Source organism: Cololabis saira, chromosome 20 (assembly GCF_033807715.1).
Source record: "Cololabis saira isolate AMF1-May2022 chromosome 20, fColSai1.1, whole genome shotgun sequence".
NCBI classification, from domain to species: domain Eukaryota; kingdom Metazoa; phylum Chordata; class Actinopteri; order Beloniformes; family Belonidae; genus Cololabis; species Cololabis saira.
The window spans coordinates 37,519,128-37,536,753 of record NC_084606.1 but is presented as its reverse complement, the minus strand read 5'-3'; the positions used below and the strand labels follow the sequence as shown (position 1 = coordinate 37,536,753).

Genomic DNA, 17,626 nt, shown 5'->3' with positions numbered 1-17,626 from the left:
TGGACTTATTTTCATAAAGCACCTTTCTACAAAGAAATTTACGTTTTACGTCTCATTTATTCATTCACACACGCACTAATATACTTGGAAACAATTAGGCACCAAATATAATATATTTAATTTTCTCAGATGGCAAAAATAAGAACTTTATTGATCCCACATAGGAGTAATTCATGTTATATCAGCTATAGAGAACAAGGTAGTGCCGAAAAACAATATATATCCCCCCTCACAAAAATAAGAAAAATAGAGAAACATATTCTCTCATTAACAAAGCATATTTTACATAAACATATCTTTAAATTTTCAAGTAATAAAATAACACATTTGAACAATTTTTCAGATTTCTTCAGTTATTTTATTGTTTGAAAAATGGTTAAAATATGTTATTTTGTTATTTGAAAATGTTAAAAGAAGCAGATATTTAGGGAACGCTGTTTCATTCAATATCTAAATGAATAAAAAAATACTTACATTAATAAATATTCAATGTAATTTTGTAATGTCACATTTACGTATTTCATTTCATGACCCTTTTACTTTGGATTGCCACTTTTATTTTATTTCATGGCTGTTTTTCATTCAAATGAAGGGGCCTGGTTTCATGTGTGGGTTTAAAGTTTAGCAGATCCTTATAAGGGCCAGGAAAGCCAGAAGAAAACAGAAAAACCAATAAAAAGATAAAGAAGAGGAAGAACAAAAGTTAGGAAAATTCGAGGCGGAATTGGACTTTTAAAAACTGTGACTTGTAACCAATCCATGATTCTCCACGTATAATTCACAATATCCCTGTTAAATTAACGGTTAAATATTTAGGCATACACATTACTAAGGAAAGTATTATTTTTCTCCTGCTTGGCCCTAATAAAATATTTTTATTTTTCTCCTGCCTGGCCCTCTTCCGTAGGATCAAGTGGGAGGGGGAGGCGAAGTTTATTTGAATTTTTGTATTTTTGTATTTTTTTTTTTTAAACACACTTTATTTAACATTTCAAAATTACAAAATTCCTTTGAGGATACATTAGTTTGCAACTGAAACATACGTTCACAACACACAAGCGAATATGTAACTATACATTTTTTCCAAGATAAATTTCTAAATTTAAATAAAAAGAAAATAAATAAAATGAATTTAAATAATCACAAAATATAATAATCACAGGGGTTGACATTTCAACAAAAATGTATAAGCGTAGCAAGATTGTATCTTAAAGAGCAAGAGACTCTAACATGGTTTCACATAAATCATTTATAGACTGATTTTCTTAGAATTTTTGTATGATACTGGGCTGATGAGAATATAATGTGAGTTTTGAAAGATCCAGAAGGGGGCCGCAGTGCAACTAATTGGATGCAAGCTGCCGTAAAACAAAGAAGAAGAAGAACTTTGCTACTCTTATTTTGAAAGTCTAACCGGATGTTGTCCTGTGCATGAACTTTGCTACTCTTATTTTGAAAGTCTAACCGGATGTTGTCCTGTGATGCTAACATGCTAACATGCTAACCTGGATATTGTAGATTATAACTCGACTTTCTTCATTCCGATACTCGAGTCTTCAGTCGTTTTCACCAGGAGGGTAAGGTTAAACTTATCTAAAATAGACATGAACTCAGCGTTGCATCGTCTGTCATTAGTAGTGAGTTATTAGTAGTTTATCTTACAACAGTTATTTTGTTCTTTCATGTCATTTTTAATGTAGTTTAGCCACGCATCAGTATATTAAATGTATTAAAAGGTGCCCATGTCCTTTGTGTCACTACGACCTGCAGAATGTTCTGTATTAATTGATCCAGATCCTTTTATAGGAAACTACATTACATTTAGCATTTAGCAGCTATACATTGGTTTCTGCTGAGACCGTGAAGTTTGTTTTATTTTATTTTTTAAACATTTACATTTTCTTTTAATTTGTCATTTCCACTCATGTGGCTCTCTTTTTTCATTTTTTTTATTGAACACATTTTTTAAACAAAAAAAAACATTTTATACAAACTGCTAGTAGAGGAAATATAATATAAGAAAATAGAACATTTGGGAGGAATCATGAACAAGAGACATAAATATATACAGGACTGTCTCAGAAAATTAGAATATTGTGATAAAGTACTTTTATTTTCTGTAATGCAAAAAAGTCATACATTCTGGATTCATTACAAATCAACTGAAATATTGCAAGCCTTTTATTATTTTAATATTGCTGATCATGGCTTACAGCTTAAGAAAACTCAAATATACTATCTCAAAAAATTTGAATATTCTGGGAATCTCAATCTTAAACTGTAAGCCATAATCAGCAATATTAAAATAATAAAAGGCTTGCAATATTTCAGTTGATTTGTAATGAATCCAGAATGTATGACATTTTTGTTTTTTTAATTGCATTACAGGAAATAAAGAACTTTATCACAATATTCTAATTTTCTGAGACAGTCCTGTATATAAAAAATAATGTTAACGATTTCTAATAAAAACGTGATCAAGTGATTCTTCAGATCCATTGCAAAAAGCACAGGGGTCAACTTCAAATTTAAATCTATGTCTCAAGAATTCAGCGTTTGGATACATTTTATTAATTAATTTAAAATTAGTTTCCTTGATTTTGGGGGGAATGGGCCATTTGATATAGTTTGAGTGGCTTTTTCTAATGTAGACAAACTTAAAGAGTGAAGTGTCAGAATATAACCTTCTGTGATAGACGTTAAATGATCTCGACTTAAAGACAGCACTTATAAACTTGTTGTTACATTTCTTATCCAATAACCCATAATCCTCAATAACTAACACGGGAAGTGCTGTCTCAATATTTCCATACATTAGAGCACCTTTAATCAAATGAATAAGTGGCAGGGGAATGGCTTTACAAACTTTTATAAATTCTGCATGACAATTTATATCATATTTGTTCAAGAAGGATGTAAAATCAATTACCGTACATTGCCCATTATCATCTAGCAGATCAGTGACAAAAACTATCCCTTTCTCAAACCAGCTTTGCTGAGACCGTGAAGTGCGTGTGAACTAGAGTGCAACTCAAAAGTGTATGTGGTTTGAATTAAATAATATGTTTTGTTTTTTTCTTGCCAGTTTCTGAGTGTTTGACACAACCATGGTGGATCGGGAGGAACGGCGCTTCGCTGAGGTTTCCACGGAGTCTGTTAAACTGGTTGCGGAAAGTGCAGGTGTAGAACTTGGAGATGACGTAGCTGGTCTGCTGGCCGAAGACGTCTGCTACCGACTCCGAGAGGCGGCACAGGTCAGAGACGCCTTACAAAAGGGCTGTGCAATATATGCTTAACTCAAAAGTAGACCTTCCTGTGTTTGCTTGAATCATTTTTACTTCTTCTGAAATGTATTTAGACCCAAATTTAAGTTAACCAATCGTTATTTTGACATTGTAATAAGTTCAAAAGATGTAATATGCCTCAAAAGTCAGTGTATGATTGTTTAGATCATTTTGATTTCAATTTTCAGTGTTGTTTTCATCATTTGGTCTGAAAATGTGAAAATTATACGTTTGGTTCTGTTAGCTAGTAGAAACTTGGTTCATTTGGTGCTTTATTTGGCCTTTGAACTTTGCACAAAACAAAGAAAGCAAAAGTATGTGGAAACGGTCACAGTCTAACTGAACAGGTGGTTTGATCCGTATCAAAGCAGTCCAGGACTCTACTTTTCAAGATGTATCAGTTTACTTAGTTGATGCCTATTTGGTTACAGTGTTTTCAGGCGTTTTGAGTACATTTATGTGGATGTACACATTTACTGACACAGCTCCATCTTTACAAAGATGTAAAAAGAGAAAGTTTTTGAAATTCGTCATAGTTTCGTCTGGGCCAGATATACTTGCTGTTTGAGCCTGCGTTCGCCTCTGTTCGCCTTCACAACCAACTGAAACGTTGATGTCTACGTGGAAGCGTGATTTGACAGGTTTTTTTCTTCCGCCGAAGCGTCGTACACATAGATCTATGTGGAAGCACATTCTGACTTCCTGCTGTTAAATCGTCTATTTGCATGAAAAAGCCTTTGAAAAAAAAACAAACTGAGATAAAAGAAAGGGGGATGGTACGGTAGTATTTTCTGTCGAGGTATGACACCTCGGCAGAACACCGGCTCGATATATCTCATTCATCCTGACGCACAGCAGAAACAGACTGCAGGAAGCCGCTGCGCATGCTCAGCAGGCTCATTTATATGCCTGGTGCTTTGCATTGACCATTTATGGTAAAAAGTGGGCGTGTAGAGGGCGGGATATGAGGCGAATTCAGCTGCGTAACCTTCCAGCTGGACTGTGATTTATAAAGAGAACATTGCGTGCAGATGTGCGTGCACACGGTTTTACAAATCCGGATTCTTTTTTGCGCCCGCCATTTTCGGCTTTTGGGCGCACGTGCACTTTTAGTATGAATCCTACGCACTCTTTTATAAATGAGGCCCCAGGGCTTTTGTAATACTCATGGATATCTGTTTTTGTTTGGTTCCAAACAGACCAGCTCTCAATTTATGCGACATGCGAAAAGGAGGAAGCTGACAGTGGAGGACTTCAGCAGAGGTCTGCGCTGGAGCAATGTGGAGGTGATTTGTATTTTCACATACAGGACTGTCTCAGAAAATTAGAATATTGTGATAAAGTTCTTTATTTTCTGTAATGCAATTACAAAAACAAAAATGTCATACATTCTGGATTCATTACAAATCAACTGAAATATTGCAAGCCTTTTACTATTTTAATATTGCTGATTATGGCTTACAGTTTAAGATTAACAACATTACATAGATAAATACAAGACAATGTAAAGGAGTCGTTATCAATTGGAATCGGAAGATAACCTTCTCCTCTCTGTGGCATTTACAGGACTGTCTCAGAAAATTAGAATATTGTGATAAAGTTCTTGATTTTCTGTAATGCAATTAAAAAAACAAAACAGTTTAAGATTAAGATTCCCAGAATATTCAAATTTTTTGAGATAGGATATTTGAGTTTTCTTAAGCTGTAAACCATGATCCGCAATATTAAAATAATAAAAGGCTTGCAATATTTCAGTTGATTTGTAATGAATCCAGAATGTATGACATTTTTGTTTTTGTAATTGCATTACAGAAAATCACAATATTCTAATCTGAGACAGTCCTGTATATGGCCTACAGTTGTGGGCATACGCCCTGCTATGTCATTAGTTTGTCAGTGGTTCTTCCTTTTCCGCTTATTTATTTGTGCATTTTCACAAGGCCGTTTGTGGATATGGAAACCAGGACGCCCTGCCCTTCTGTCCGGTGAAAGAGGGAGAGGTTTTCTTCGTTGAGGACCGGGACATTAACCTGATCGAGCTGGCTCTGGCCACCAACATTCCTAAAGGCTGTGCTGAGACCATGGTCCAAGGTACGCTGCACCATACGGACTTCTACTGATCGTCAAGTGAGGCTTTATCCATGCTGCCACTACAAGTCTTCATAAGATGAGCTAATTCTGTCTCCTGTTTTCTGTCAGTAAACGTGGCGTATCTGGATGGTAAAGGGAACATAGAGCCCCAGGGGACAGGTAAGGTGAACCATATGGAAAAGACATCATGTTAACATCGATGACTACGTTTACATGCAGTCAAAATTCGGGTTATTGCTAATATTCCGATTACTGAAGCATTCAAATATTCCGTTTACATGGTGATTAATCATTCAGGATATCTGGATCAAACCAGCGATGCACGGAGAACATCATGACACAATTCCCGTCATTTCCGCTTCTTCTTCCTGTATCCAAATTCAAAACAAATCCTGCTTCGCGCAACTTTTCTCTCACCTTCTTGTAAATCTTCTATCCCGGTACTTTCTACCGTCTACAAATGCAGAAATGTTCATATCCTTCATTACATTTATGAAGTGATTAGTCTCCTCCTGGTCTTGGTTTCTCCGTGTTTATAAGAACTTCCTGGACTCAAAAGACCAGGATTATTCCCAATGTTTCAGTAACCGGAATATTGACCTTAACCCCAATTCTGACTGCATGTAAACGTAGTCTGTGTAGTATGAGCAGTATGTAGGATGTTACAGTCACTGCTGTGACTGTCACTTCCAGTAAGAACTGTGTAGCAGTGCATTTTGAGAGTAATAATAATCTCTTATTTAGTCATTGTAATTCCAGTAAGTTGACAAAAAAAAATTGTCAAAATGTTAGCTACTCTTATGTTATCTTCATTTATATCAAGTTTTTGTCATTAAAAAAATAGGTTAAAAAGAAAAGCTAATGAAGTTTCCTCTTGAATCAATGGTTAATTGTATTTTCTGACGAGAGTATTGAATTGTCATAGTTCCTGCTGCAGTCCAATCTCTATCAGATGAGCTGCTAAAGTTCTACCAGCAGATCACACGGGCCATTCTAGGAGAGGACCCCCACCTTATGAAGGTGAGCGGCTGCTCAGCACATTTACTTTATTTATTTATTTAAAAAAAATAATATTTATTTGCATTTTCAGTTTGAACACATACGAATTAAATGTTGAATAAGTGTACACAACAGACCCCCCAATCCCTCACTTAGAATCCTGTGTTCCCAGATCCTCTAAAAATAAAATACAGGACTGTCTCAGAAAATTAGAATATTGTGATAAAGTTCTTTTATTTTCTGTAATGCAAAAATGTCATACATTCTGGATTCATTACAAATCAACTGAAATATTGCAAGCCTTTTATTATTTTAATATTGCTGATTATAGTTTAAGATTAAGATTCCCAGAATATTCTAATTTTTTGAGATAGGATATTTGAGTTTTCTTAAGCTGTAAACCATGATCAGCAATTTTAAAATAATAAAAGGATTGCAATATTTCAGTTGATTTGTAATGAATCCAGAATATATGACATTTTTGCATTACAGAAAATAAAGGACTTTATCACAATATTCTAATTTTCTGAGACGGTCCTGTATAAAGTGAGAAAGTAAATTAATAATTAATTAATTAATTAATAAAAAAAGCATTACACAGTAAATTATCCTAAATATACAATGAGAAGAAAGAGTATTGGAATGAAATAAGTACATAAAAAAAACAAAACCCCAGCAATATTCAAGATCAGCACTATTTACCAATATTTAAGTAACTCAGCCTATGCTAAATGCACCCAGGAACAATCCCAGTTTGTGATGGTAGTGAGGTTGCCCAAGTAAGTCAGAAAAGGCATCCAGACCTGGTTAAATTTCTCCCTATTACTAGGCCGGAAGGTGAATACATTTTTAATGGCCAGTCACACTCCTGGGGTCTCACACCAAATAAGGCTATCAAAATACTGACACTGACTACATTTTTTCTGCAGGTAAACGATGTGTTACTTGTTGGGTTTTGCTCTGTGTGTTTCAGGTAGCTCTACTGGAGCTCCAGTCCAACTCCAAGATCGCTGCACTGCTGCCATACTTCGTTTATGTAATCAGTGGAGTAAGTTGTATTCATTCAATATTTTAATTTCAATATCAGTTACAATACCTCAATCAAGTTACCGTATTTTCCACACTATAAGGCGCACCTAAAAGCCTTTAATTTTCTCAAAAACCGGCAGTGCGCCTTATATATGATCATTATGGTAATTTCTGTCACTGTAGTCAGGGGGATTGTGGGTAATGTAGTTGGTGTCGCCAAAGTAATGGCGCTAAAAACGTCACAGATGTTCAAGACAACAGCAGCGACGCTGACTCGCATAATGGAGACTTTGACGAGACGGAGCAAAGCTGGTTTTTATTTTGTTAATAAAGTTTGACATACGGTACTTTTCTTCTTGTTTTGTTTTTTTGCATTTGCTGTAGGATTTTGTAGCATTTCCTGTAGCGCAGCTCCATCAGGTAGATACGTAACTCAACCCCAGCCACTATAGGACGGTATTTTACCAGATATTTAGTGCGTCTTATAATGCGGTGTGCCTTATAGTGCGGAACATTTTATGATAAAAAAATTAAATGTGGTGATCTTATTTGAACTCTTACATCAGTGAGAATATATGGAACATTTAAAATGTATGGATTAAGCAAACCTAAATATTGATATTTTGGTTTTTCACTGGGTTAAAGGTGATTTGACTAAGCATACATTCCACTTATCCTTTTAAATGTAACGTGTATATTTTGTTCCAGGTGAAGTCTGTCAGCCATGATCTGGAGCAGCTCAACAGGCTCCTCCACATGGTGAAGAGCTTGGTCCAGAACCCGTACCTGTACCTGGGCTCGTACGTGCGCAGCCTGGTGTCCAGCGTCATGTACTGCATCCTGGAGCCGCTGGCCGCCTCCATCAACCCCCTCAACGACCACTGGACCCTCCGGGACTACGCTGCCCTGCTGCTCAGCCACATCTTCTGGTGGGAACACCATTTACCATTACTTTTATCCTGATTTATTCTTCTTAGACCAGGGGTCTTCAACCTTTTTTAGTCCAGGGATCCTTGGATGAGAGAAAAACAGAGCAGGTCCTGCTTGTAATTCTTATTTTTTCCCCCTTTTTTTTTTATTGTGTCAAGTTTAAGCCTGGCTTATAATAACTTTTGAATGTATTTTATTCTGCTTATTTCACCTTATTATCCAATTCCTGACTGGGTTATTATAATAATAACTTTTGAATGTGTTTTATTCTGCTTATATCACCTTATTAACCAATTCCTGACTGGGTTATTAGCTACATGTGTTTACGGTTGATGAAACTTTGGCCTCGTCAGACGTGGAAGGAGTAACGTTAGGCCGAGCTGGAACGTTACAATCTCCAGCTATAGGCTTCGTTATTGTCACTAATTTATTTTCTTAAACAGCTAGCTAGCTCGTTTTTCCGCTCTAAAGTTGACATTAGTCACATGACTCATGTCATGGGAATCATTTATGTAGAGTTGTAGCATAAATAGTTATTGTCAAAAGTACATTATTATCACCTGTTAATGGAGTTTTCTCAATCATATATACAGGACTGTCTCAGAAAATGTGAATATTGTGATAAAGTTCTTTATTTTCTGTAATTTAAAAAAACAAAAATGTCATACATTCTGGATTCATTACAAATCAACTGAAATATTGCAAGCCTTTTATTATTTTAATATTGCTGATTATGGCTTACAGTTTAAGATTCCCAGAATATTCAAATTTTTTGAGATAGGATATTTGAGTTTTCTTAAGCTGTAAACCATGATCAGCAATATTAAAATAATAAAAGGCTTGCAATATTTCAGTTGATTTGTAATGAATCCAGAATGTATGACATTTTTGCATTACAGAAAATAAAGAACTTTATCACAATATTCTAATTTTCTGAGACAGTCCTGTATATAATATATGTATATGTAGATAGCCTATATATTATAATTTATTTTTTTTCAACTCAAATTATTTAGGTTAAAATGGCCTTTATTTCTATTTAAGTTGAAAGACCCCCTGCAGTACCTCCACGGCCCCCTAGGGGTCACGGACCCCCGGTTGAACACCCCTATCTTAGATTGTTCAAATTCTAAACTGGTTAGTTTGAAATCACTGTTAGCTTTTATAGATTACTCTTAATTAAGGTATCCTTTGGGAATCATGTTAGTATTCACTGATTTAGTTTCTGTCATCCAGCAGATATTGGCGTAAGTGTTAGCAAAGAGTTTGTGATTTAAACAACCGCCTGATACAGAACTGCCTGGAATTCATGTGAATGATGTAAATAACTCCTGTCATTGGGTTTTTTTCTTTTAGGACTCATGGTGATCTGGTCAGTGGTCTTTACCACCAGATCTTGCTGTCTCTTCAGAAGGTTCTGTCTGACCCGGTGAGACCACTCTGCTCTCATTATGGAGCCGTGGTCGGCCTTCACGCTCTGGGGTGGAAGGTATGGCCATTTCCTTTGGCAACAAAGTTTGATTTCAGTAGTTAAAACCTAAAGATGTGTGTTATGTACTGTTGTACTGTTATGTGTTATGTTTTAGAGCCGTATTGGACCAAAAACACAAAAAACAAATATGTCTGGAGCCGCAAAAAATGAAAAGTCTCGTATAAGCCTTAGAATGAAGACAACACATGTTGTATGTATCTATATTAGTTAGAACTGGGGGGAGATTTTTTTTTTCATTATGCACTTAAAAAAAAAAGTCAAAATTTCGAGAAAAAAGACGAAATGCCGAGAAAAAAGTCAAAATGTTGAGAAAAAAGTCAAAATGTTGAGAAAAAAGTCAAATTTTGAGGAAAAAGTCGAAATGTTGAGAAAAAAGTCAAAATTTTGGGAAAAAAGTCCAAATGTTGAGATTAAAAAGGAAAGAAAAAAGAGAAAAAAGTCAAAATTTCGAGAAAAAAGACGAAATGCCGAGAAAAAAGTCAAAATGTTGAGAAAAAAGTCAAAATTTTGAGAAAAAAGTCAAAATTTTGAGAAAAAAAGTCCAAATGTTGGGATTAAAAAAGGAAAGAAAAAAGAGAAAAAAAGGAAAAAAAGAAAAAAAGGGAAAAAAAAGGTCAAACATTTTTGAAAAAGCTGCAGGAGCCACTAGGGCGGCGCTAGAGCCGCGGGTTGCCGGCCCCTGGGTTAGACTAAAATTACAGCCCAACATATTTATCAATTCAGTACATTCACACTATAAATTATAGTGAAACACAGACTTCACTTATCCAGACATATATCGCAGGAAGTGATGTTTTTTTTTTTTTTTTTTTCTTAATTGTAGCGAAGTAATATGTAACAAACTTTGAATATCAAGTTAAAAGTATCTGATCAGAAACTCAAGACTTACATGTCACATTTTGACAAGTGGGAAAATCTGAAAATCCCATATCCGCTTACAGGACTGTCTCAGAAAATTTGAATATTGTGATTTTCTGTAATGCAATTACAACGACTTAGTCCCACACTGGTTATAATTCATATGTACTGCATATCAGACTCTATAAAAGTGATTTTACTGAAAGTTCTGTTATATATATTTATAGTAGTTATCCTGCAAAATGATCAACTTTAATTACATTTGGCTCTATTTTATTTAAAAGTTGATCTTATCTAAACTATTTATCTGTGATAGTCTGCCACTCTAGTCTTTGCTTTGACCCTTGCCTTGTTTCTGGTGTCAGGCTGTGGAGAGAGTTCTGTTTCCACACCTCCCTGCCTACTGGGCCAACCTGCAGGCCGTGCTGGACGACTACTCCGTGTCCAACGCCCAGGTCAAAGCAGACGGACACAAGGTCTACGGAGCCATCCTGGTTAGTTTGGGTTTTCTGTTTTTCATAATGACAGAATGACATTTTAGAAGCACAGTCATGAACAAAAGACGGGCTTAAACATTTCTTCGTAAAGTCTGTGTGAGTGAATACTTTTTACTTACTTACTTGGTTAAGCCGTTCAAAAGTAATGGAACATAAAAATGCTTTTACTTTTTTGAGTCTGATTCTACGGTGGCCGAGACCCACCATTGCTGAAAATAAAAGTAACGCTGCAAACAGAAACAAACGCCGCTGCAAATAAAATCAACGCTGCAAACAAAAAGAAACGCCGCTGCAAATAAAAGAAACGCTGCAAATATAAAGAAACCCTGCTGCAAATAAAATGTTTTTTACGTTAAAAATTACACGTAGCGACGTTGAAGACTAACCTTTTCACTTATTTTCTCGTTCGTTGTTCTTCTTATTCCTCGCTCTTCTTATTTCTTCCTTTTCACTTACGTCGTCTTCTTCTTCTTCTTCTTCTCTAACGTAAAAAAAAACACCGGTGCATCAGCAAAAATAGTCCCCGGTAATTTTATTTGTGTGTCGTTTTTTTAAATTTGCAGCGGCGTTTCTTTTTATTTGCAGCGTTTTTTTTAAGTTTCAGCAATGGCGGTTCTCGGCCACCGAATGATGCAAAATGATCATAGTAATGTTTTCAGGGCACATACATTTTTTTTTTTTAAAGAAAGAAATTAGAGATGAGATGTGGGAAAATTCTATAATATTTTACATGCATGAATGTTTCTGAGAAACTGAGAAAATACATAAAAACTTAAGCTAAAGCAATATTGTAAATAATAATTTTTCTACTTTGAACATGGCGATGCAGGCACTGCTGTGAATAATGATCCTTCACCATGGCAATTCTGTTTGCTACAACTGTGGCATGCCTCATATTTCCTGTATACGAGTCCCGCTCTGCACAGATCTGTGCTCAGAATTGCTCATACTCATAGCGCCACCATATGGTGAAAAGAATAAAGTAGATTCATGGTTGTGCTTTGCCCCTCATAAGGATTAGAGAAATGTCAGATATTCTGAGGAAGTTCTTAAGTTATTTTATTTGCTTAATAAGTTAATGTACATTGAAGGGCGTGGTTGTTATGGCATTGTGGCATTGTGCTTGTCGTGCCGTTGGTGTGGAATCTACTTAATGCAATACAGGTGGGAGTGATTTAACAGAATAGAGTAAGAGGGTCAATATCATCATAAAGTGCCTCTGAGACTTACTGATGTTAAAAACAAAAAGATTTTCCATTTAACTTAACAGGACTATCTCAGAAAATTAGAATATTGTGATAAAGTCCTTTATTTTCTGTAATGCAAAAATGTCATACATTCTGGATTCATTACAAATCAACTGAAATATTGCAAGCCTTTTATTATTTTAATATTGCTGATCAGGGCTTACAGTTTAAAAAAACTCAAATATCCTATCTCAAAAAATTAGAATATTCTGGGAATCTTAATCTTAAACTGTAAGCCATAATCAGCAATATTAAAATAATAAAAGTATGTATGACATTTTTGTTTTTGTAAGTGCATTACAGAAAATAAAGAACTTTATCACAATATTCTAATTTTCTGAGACAGTCCTTTAAAGTATTTTAATGTTGTGTCCTTTAACCAGTTTTTGCATTCATTGGAGGGACATGCCAACATTGGGTAGAAAATAAAGAAAATTGTATTATGTGGAAATTCATATCAAAAGACTTTGCATTCATGTTTGGTCATTTCTACCAATACTTTCAGAATGACATTGTTTTCATGGTGATTGGGTGACTTTGACGGGGACACAAAAGCAACTGTAAAGTGATATTGACCCAGAAATGTGGGGGTGGTGGCCCTAGGTACGTGGGCCCGATCAACATTGCTTGCAGCTTTAATGTATTTCACTTTTGAAAAAAGAATTTTGCAGGTCAGGTATTATTTTGTTATCAAAATCTGCAGTTGGGTTGAGTGAAAAACGTTAGGCGATCGCATGTCATTACTAAAGGTTTTTCTTAGGGCTGTAATAAACCAAAGAAATTCTTGGTCGACTGAAGCCCTCAAATTTCGACTAAAATTTGGCTAATTGGCTATTGGGGACGGGGGGTTATTAAACAATCTGTATCTGGGGGTTTCCCCTGTTGTTGCGGCCGGGTGAATTAAACAGTACACCTTTTTAGTTTGTAAACGTACAGTAGAACATTTTTATCCATTAAATGTTGTTTTTCCAACCTTTGGTGATTGAAAAAGATGAAACACTCTGATGTTTGGTCACTTTTAGAATCTATGTCAACCACGGATTACACAAATCTCTGAGCATCTCCAACGGATTGATAGAAAGCCTGCACTGCAGTCAACGTTGTGAATACACACACAGGCAGCTGCAAAACAGCATTTTAACTTGGATCATATTGGATTAAAATAAAACATGGTATAACATTTGGTTTAGTTAGAAAATGTATAATCAATTTTGTAGGTCAATGGTATACTATGAAACAACAAATAAAGCGCAATCCTGTCACTTTATAAAACACAAGATATACAAATATATGGGGGGGGGCATTGAACCCACTAATCTTGGTGTTCTCTCTTTCAAATTATTTTTATTTATAACAGTTTGTTACACATCACACACATCAATATTTACATAAAAATGTTTAAATACAGTGGATATAAAGAGTCTACACATCCCTGTTCAAATGCCAGGTTTTTGTGATGTAAAAAAAAATGACATCAAGATAAATAATTTCACATTTTCCACCTTTTAATGTGACCTATAACCTGTACAATGCAATGAAAAACAGACACATCTTTCAGGGAGGTAAAGTAAAAAATAATCAACTGAGATAATAATGGTTGCATAAGTGTGGACACCCTTTTAGAACTGGGGGTGTGGCTGTGCTCAAATTGAACCAATTACATTCAAACTTCCTGACATTTTTGTAGCCACATCTTGCAGAACAAGCCATGGTCCGCAGAGGGATCTCATTATTCAGAGATATCAGTCAGGTGAAGGCTACAAAAGCATTTCCCAGGAATTAAATACACCATGGAACACAGTAGTGCTGTCAGGTGGTTACAGAAATTAATCTAAGAATCTAGAATTAGAATTCTAGGACATTACAAAATTGCATTGCATGCCTAATCAATTGAAAACACTAAGAAGAGAAAATTTGAAATCCACATTTGTATTGGTGAAGTGTGTTTCATGAATGAAATTCAAAAGAAAAAGCTAAAGCACATCAGCAAACCAATTAGGCCAGGTGCATTATTCAAAAATGCAATGCAAATACAGTTAAATAAATACAATTCAGAAATAAGCTCAAGACTTTGAAATGAATTATCAGTAAACTCAAATATCCTATCATAGCAAAATAAAGAAAGGCACAGAGCTCAAAAGACAAAAATAACTTAAATTTCCCATCATGGCAAAAATAAATACCACATGGCTCAAAACCCAAAATAAACTTAAATTTCCCATCATAGCAAAAATAAAAAGTAGTGCATTGCGCAAAACCCAAAATATAACATTACAGAAGTTGTCAAACTTAATTTTCCATACCATAACAAGAAATTATGTAATTTTTATAAAGTCTTTTAAGGCTGAATAGTGTACAACATGATTTAATATTTACAGGACTGTCTCAGAAAATTAGAATATTGTGATAAAGTTTTTTAACTTCTGTAATGCAATTTAAAAAAACTAAAATGTCATACATTCTGGATTCATTACAAATCAACTGAAATATTGCAAGACTTTTATTATTTTAATATTGCTGATTATGGCTTACATTTTAAGATTAAGATTCCCAGAATATTCTAATTTTTTGAGATAGGATATTTGAGTTTTCTTAAGCTGTAAGCCATGATCAGCAATATTAAAATAATAAAAGGCTTGCAATATTTCAGTTGATTTGTAATGAATCCAGACTGTATGACATTTTTGTTTTTGTAATTGCATTACAGAAAATCACAATATTTTAATTCTCTGAGACAGTCCTGTAAGGATGAATAGTGTACAACATGATTTAATATTTACAAGGCTAAATGTTCCATCACACGCAGGTAAATGGTTTTTACTTTCTGTCCTGCAGGTGGCAGTAGAGCGCCTCCTGAAGATGAAAGCTCTGTCTGAGTCCCAGCCAGCAGAAGGTTCCTCCGGTGTTCCAGCAGGTTCTGTAGGAGCTCAGAGTTACAGGGTGAGCTCCCCGGGCCTCAGCCCCCCCCCGGAGAGCCTGACGGAGCCGGCCCTGGGGATCGCCAGCCACCTGCAGGCCGGGGGGGCCGGCTGTGCGTGGAAGGAGTGGTCCCCCGTCCCCCTGCCCGTCATGTACTGTGAGCTCTACTCCTTCTTCGGGGACAGCCTGGCCGTCCGGTTCAGCACCGGCCCGGGGTTTGAGAGCCACGCTGCCTGTGCTCCGTCACAGCTCAGGGACACCAGGAAGGAGCCTCTCGGCCCCGTCTCCAACACCGACACCACCCGGAAAATGCCCCAACTTACAGCCAACCTCAACATCAGCCCCAGACAGGATGGAAGTCCTCGTACAGATCCCCCCCCGCCCAGCCTTCCAGCCACAGGATCAGGATCAGGAAGGTAGAACTCACACAGAAACCATGGGAAAACGTACGCTGCGTCTGAAATGCCGTACTAAACAGTATATACTCAAAAGTATACTTCAGTTTGGCACACTTTTGAGTAAATATCAGTAGTATGCATTAATTGGGACGTACTACTCGGAGACACACGGCACTTCCTGCTGTTGGGAGGGGGAGTTGTTACCATGGTAACAGCAGCAGTAGCAGCTCCGCTCTTTCCTGTTTATTCTGGCCCAAACATGATGACATTATATAATATTATTATATATGAATATTATTATATTTATATTATATAATATTATACTTAATATTTTACTTATGACATATACGTATCTGCGCAGCACTTAGCAACCAAACACTGCTGCATTGCATTGTGGGAAGTTTCTGCTTAGCTCAGGGGTCGGCAACCCAAAATGTTGAAAGAGCCATATTGGACCAAAAACAAAAAACAAATATGTCTGGAGCCGCAAAAAATGAAAAGTCTTGTATCAGCCTTAGAATGAAGGCAAAGGGCGAAAGGCGAAATGTTGAGAAAAAAGTCAAAATGTTGAGAAAAAAGTCGAAATGTCGAGAAAAAAATTGAAATGTCGAGATTAATGTTGAAGTATAACCTCGAGGAAAAAAGTCGAAATGGCAAGGAAAAAAGACGAAATGTCAAGGAAATAGTAAAAATTTTGAGAAAAAAGTCAAAATGTCGAGAAAAAAGTAAATGTCCAAAAAAAGTCGAAATGTCGGAATTAAAAAGGAAAGGAAAAAAGAAGGAAAAAAGAGAAAAAAAGAAGAAGAAAAAAAGGTCAAACATTTTTTAAAAATCTCCAGGAGCCACTAGGGCGGCGCTAAAAAGCCGTGGGTTGCCGACCCCTGGCTTAGCTAGTGTCCATCAATCCACACTAATACATTTCTCCAGAATGAGTATGGATAGTACATACTATTGAGTCCGTACTAATGTTTCGGACGCACTAAAAAATCTCACATACTGTTTTTGCTACTCATTAGGGTGGAAGGATGGAATTTCAGACGCAGCTTATAGTAATTCTAAAATGATATGGAATTTTTTCTTTTTAAACCACTGACTTTTTTGCAATGTGTTTTGCTTTGAACCAGGTCGTTAGCTCGCTGCTCGTCGGTGCAGCGCTCCAGGTCGTCCTCGTCCCGGCTGGGCCACCGGTCAGCAGGCCTGTCCCGGGACGTCTTCCCCAAGGCCCGCTTCACCTCCCCTCAGGCCGGGCCCCCGGCCTTCTCCTTCATCATCGGGGGCCGGCAGATGGGCCGGCGCTGCCAGGGCCGCCGGCCCTTCCAGACCACGTTTGCTCTGACTTCCTCTCACTCCGCCATCCCGTCACGCGCCTACGCCCACAAGCTGCCCGTCATCGGGAGGGTGGGCAAACCCGTACGACGCTGGGCGTATTCCCATTACTCTCTCCATCTGCCTCTTTAGAGACAAGGCTTGTTATAATGTAATAATTTCCTGAAAATGTAATCACGCCTGAAAATGCAATAAAATTTGCACTTAACTCAATCGAAAACGTAAAAAAACCCAATAATGTAATAACTTCCCCAATAATGTAATAAAATATCCTGACTGATATTGTAATAACATTTTTACCAATAATGTAATAACTTATTACATTATTGGGAATTTATTACGTTTTCAGTTGGGTCTTTTTTCTTTTTTTTTTTTTACAAAACTGATAATGTAATACAAATAATGTAATATCATATGTTAATTTTCAGTCCAGAGTTCTATATTTTGTGTTTTAAGAATCTAAGAATGTTAAATACGCTGGATTTGAAACACCAGAATGACTATTGGGTTAAATTGCAAACTTTGAGTAATAAATTCCCAATAAAGTAATAAGGTA

The 17,626-nt window shown here is 36.2% G+C and overlaps 1 protein-coding gene across 1 annotated transcript; it reads left to right on the top strand.

Moving 5' to 3' along the window:
• Nucleotides 1-1,458: 1,458 nt before the first annotated feature.
• On the top strand, nucleotides 1,459-17,209 carry taf6l (TAF6-like RNA polymerase II, p300/CBP-associated factor (PCAF)-associated factor). The gene is made up of 12 exons (XM_061709798.1): nucleotides 1,459-1,577; nucleotides 3,086-3,254; nucleotides 4,484-4,570; nucleotides 5,225-5,375; nucleotides 5,484-5,534; nucleotides 6,301-6,395; nucleotides 7,348-7,422; nucleotides 8,112-8,332; nucleotides 9,690-9,822; nucleotides 11,049-11,177; nucleotides 15,263-15,762; nucleotides 16,869-17,209. Exons 2-12 carry the CDS (start codon nucleotides 3,108-3,110, stop codon nucleotides 17,200-17,202), a joined length of 1,923 nt encoding a protein of 640 aa, XP_061565782.1. The 5' UTR covers nucleotides 1,459-1,577; nucleotides 3,086-3,107; the 3' UTR covers nucleotides 17,203-17,209.
• Nucleotides 17,210-17,626: the final 417 nt, after the last annotated feature.

Coding starts and splice junctions, on each gene's coding strand:
- taf6l (XM_061709798.1), top strand. CDS start 3,108: ATGGTGGATCGGGAGGAACGGCGCTTCGCTGAGGTTTCCACGGAGTCT. Junction 7,423..8,111: donor TCGTTTATGTAATCAGTGGA/GTAAGTTGTATT, acceptor ATTTTGTTCCAG/GTGAAGTCTGTCAGCCATGA. Junction 9,823..11,048: donor TTCACGCTCTGGGGTGGAAG/GTATGGCCATTT, acceptor TTCTGGTGTCAG/GCTGTGGAGAGAGTTCTGTT.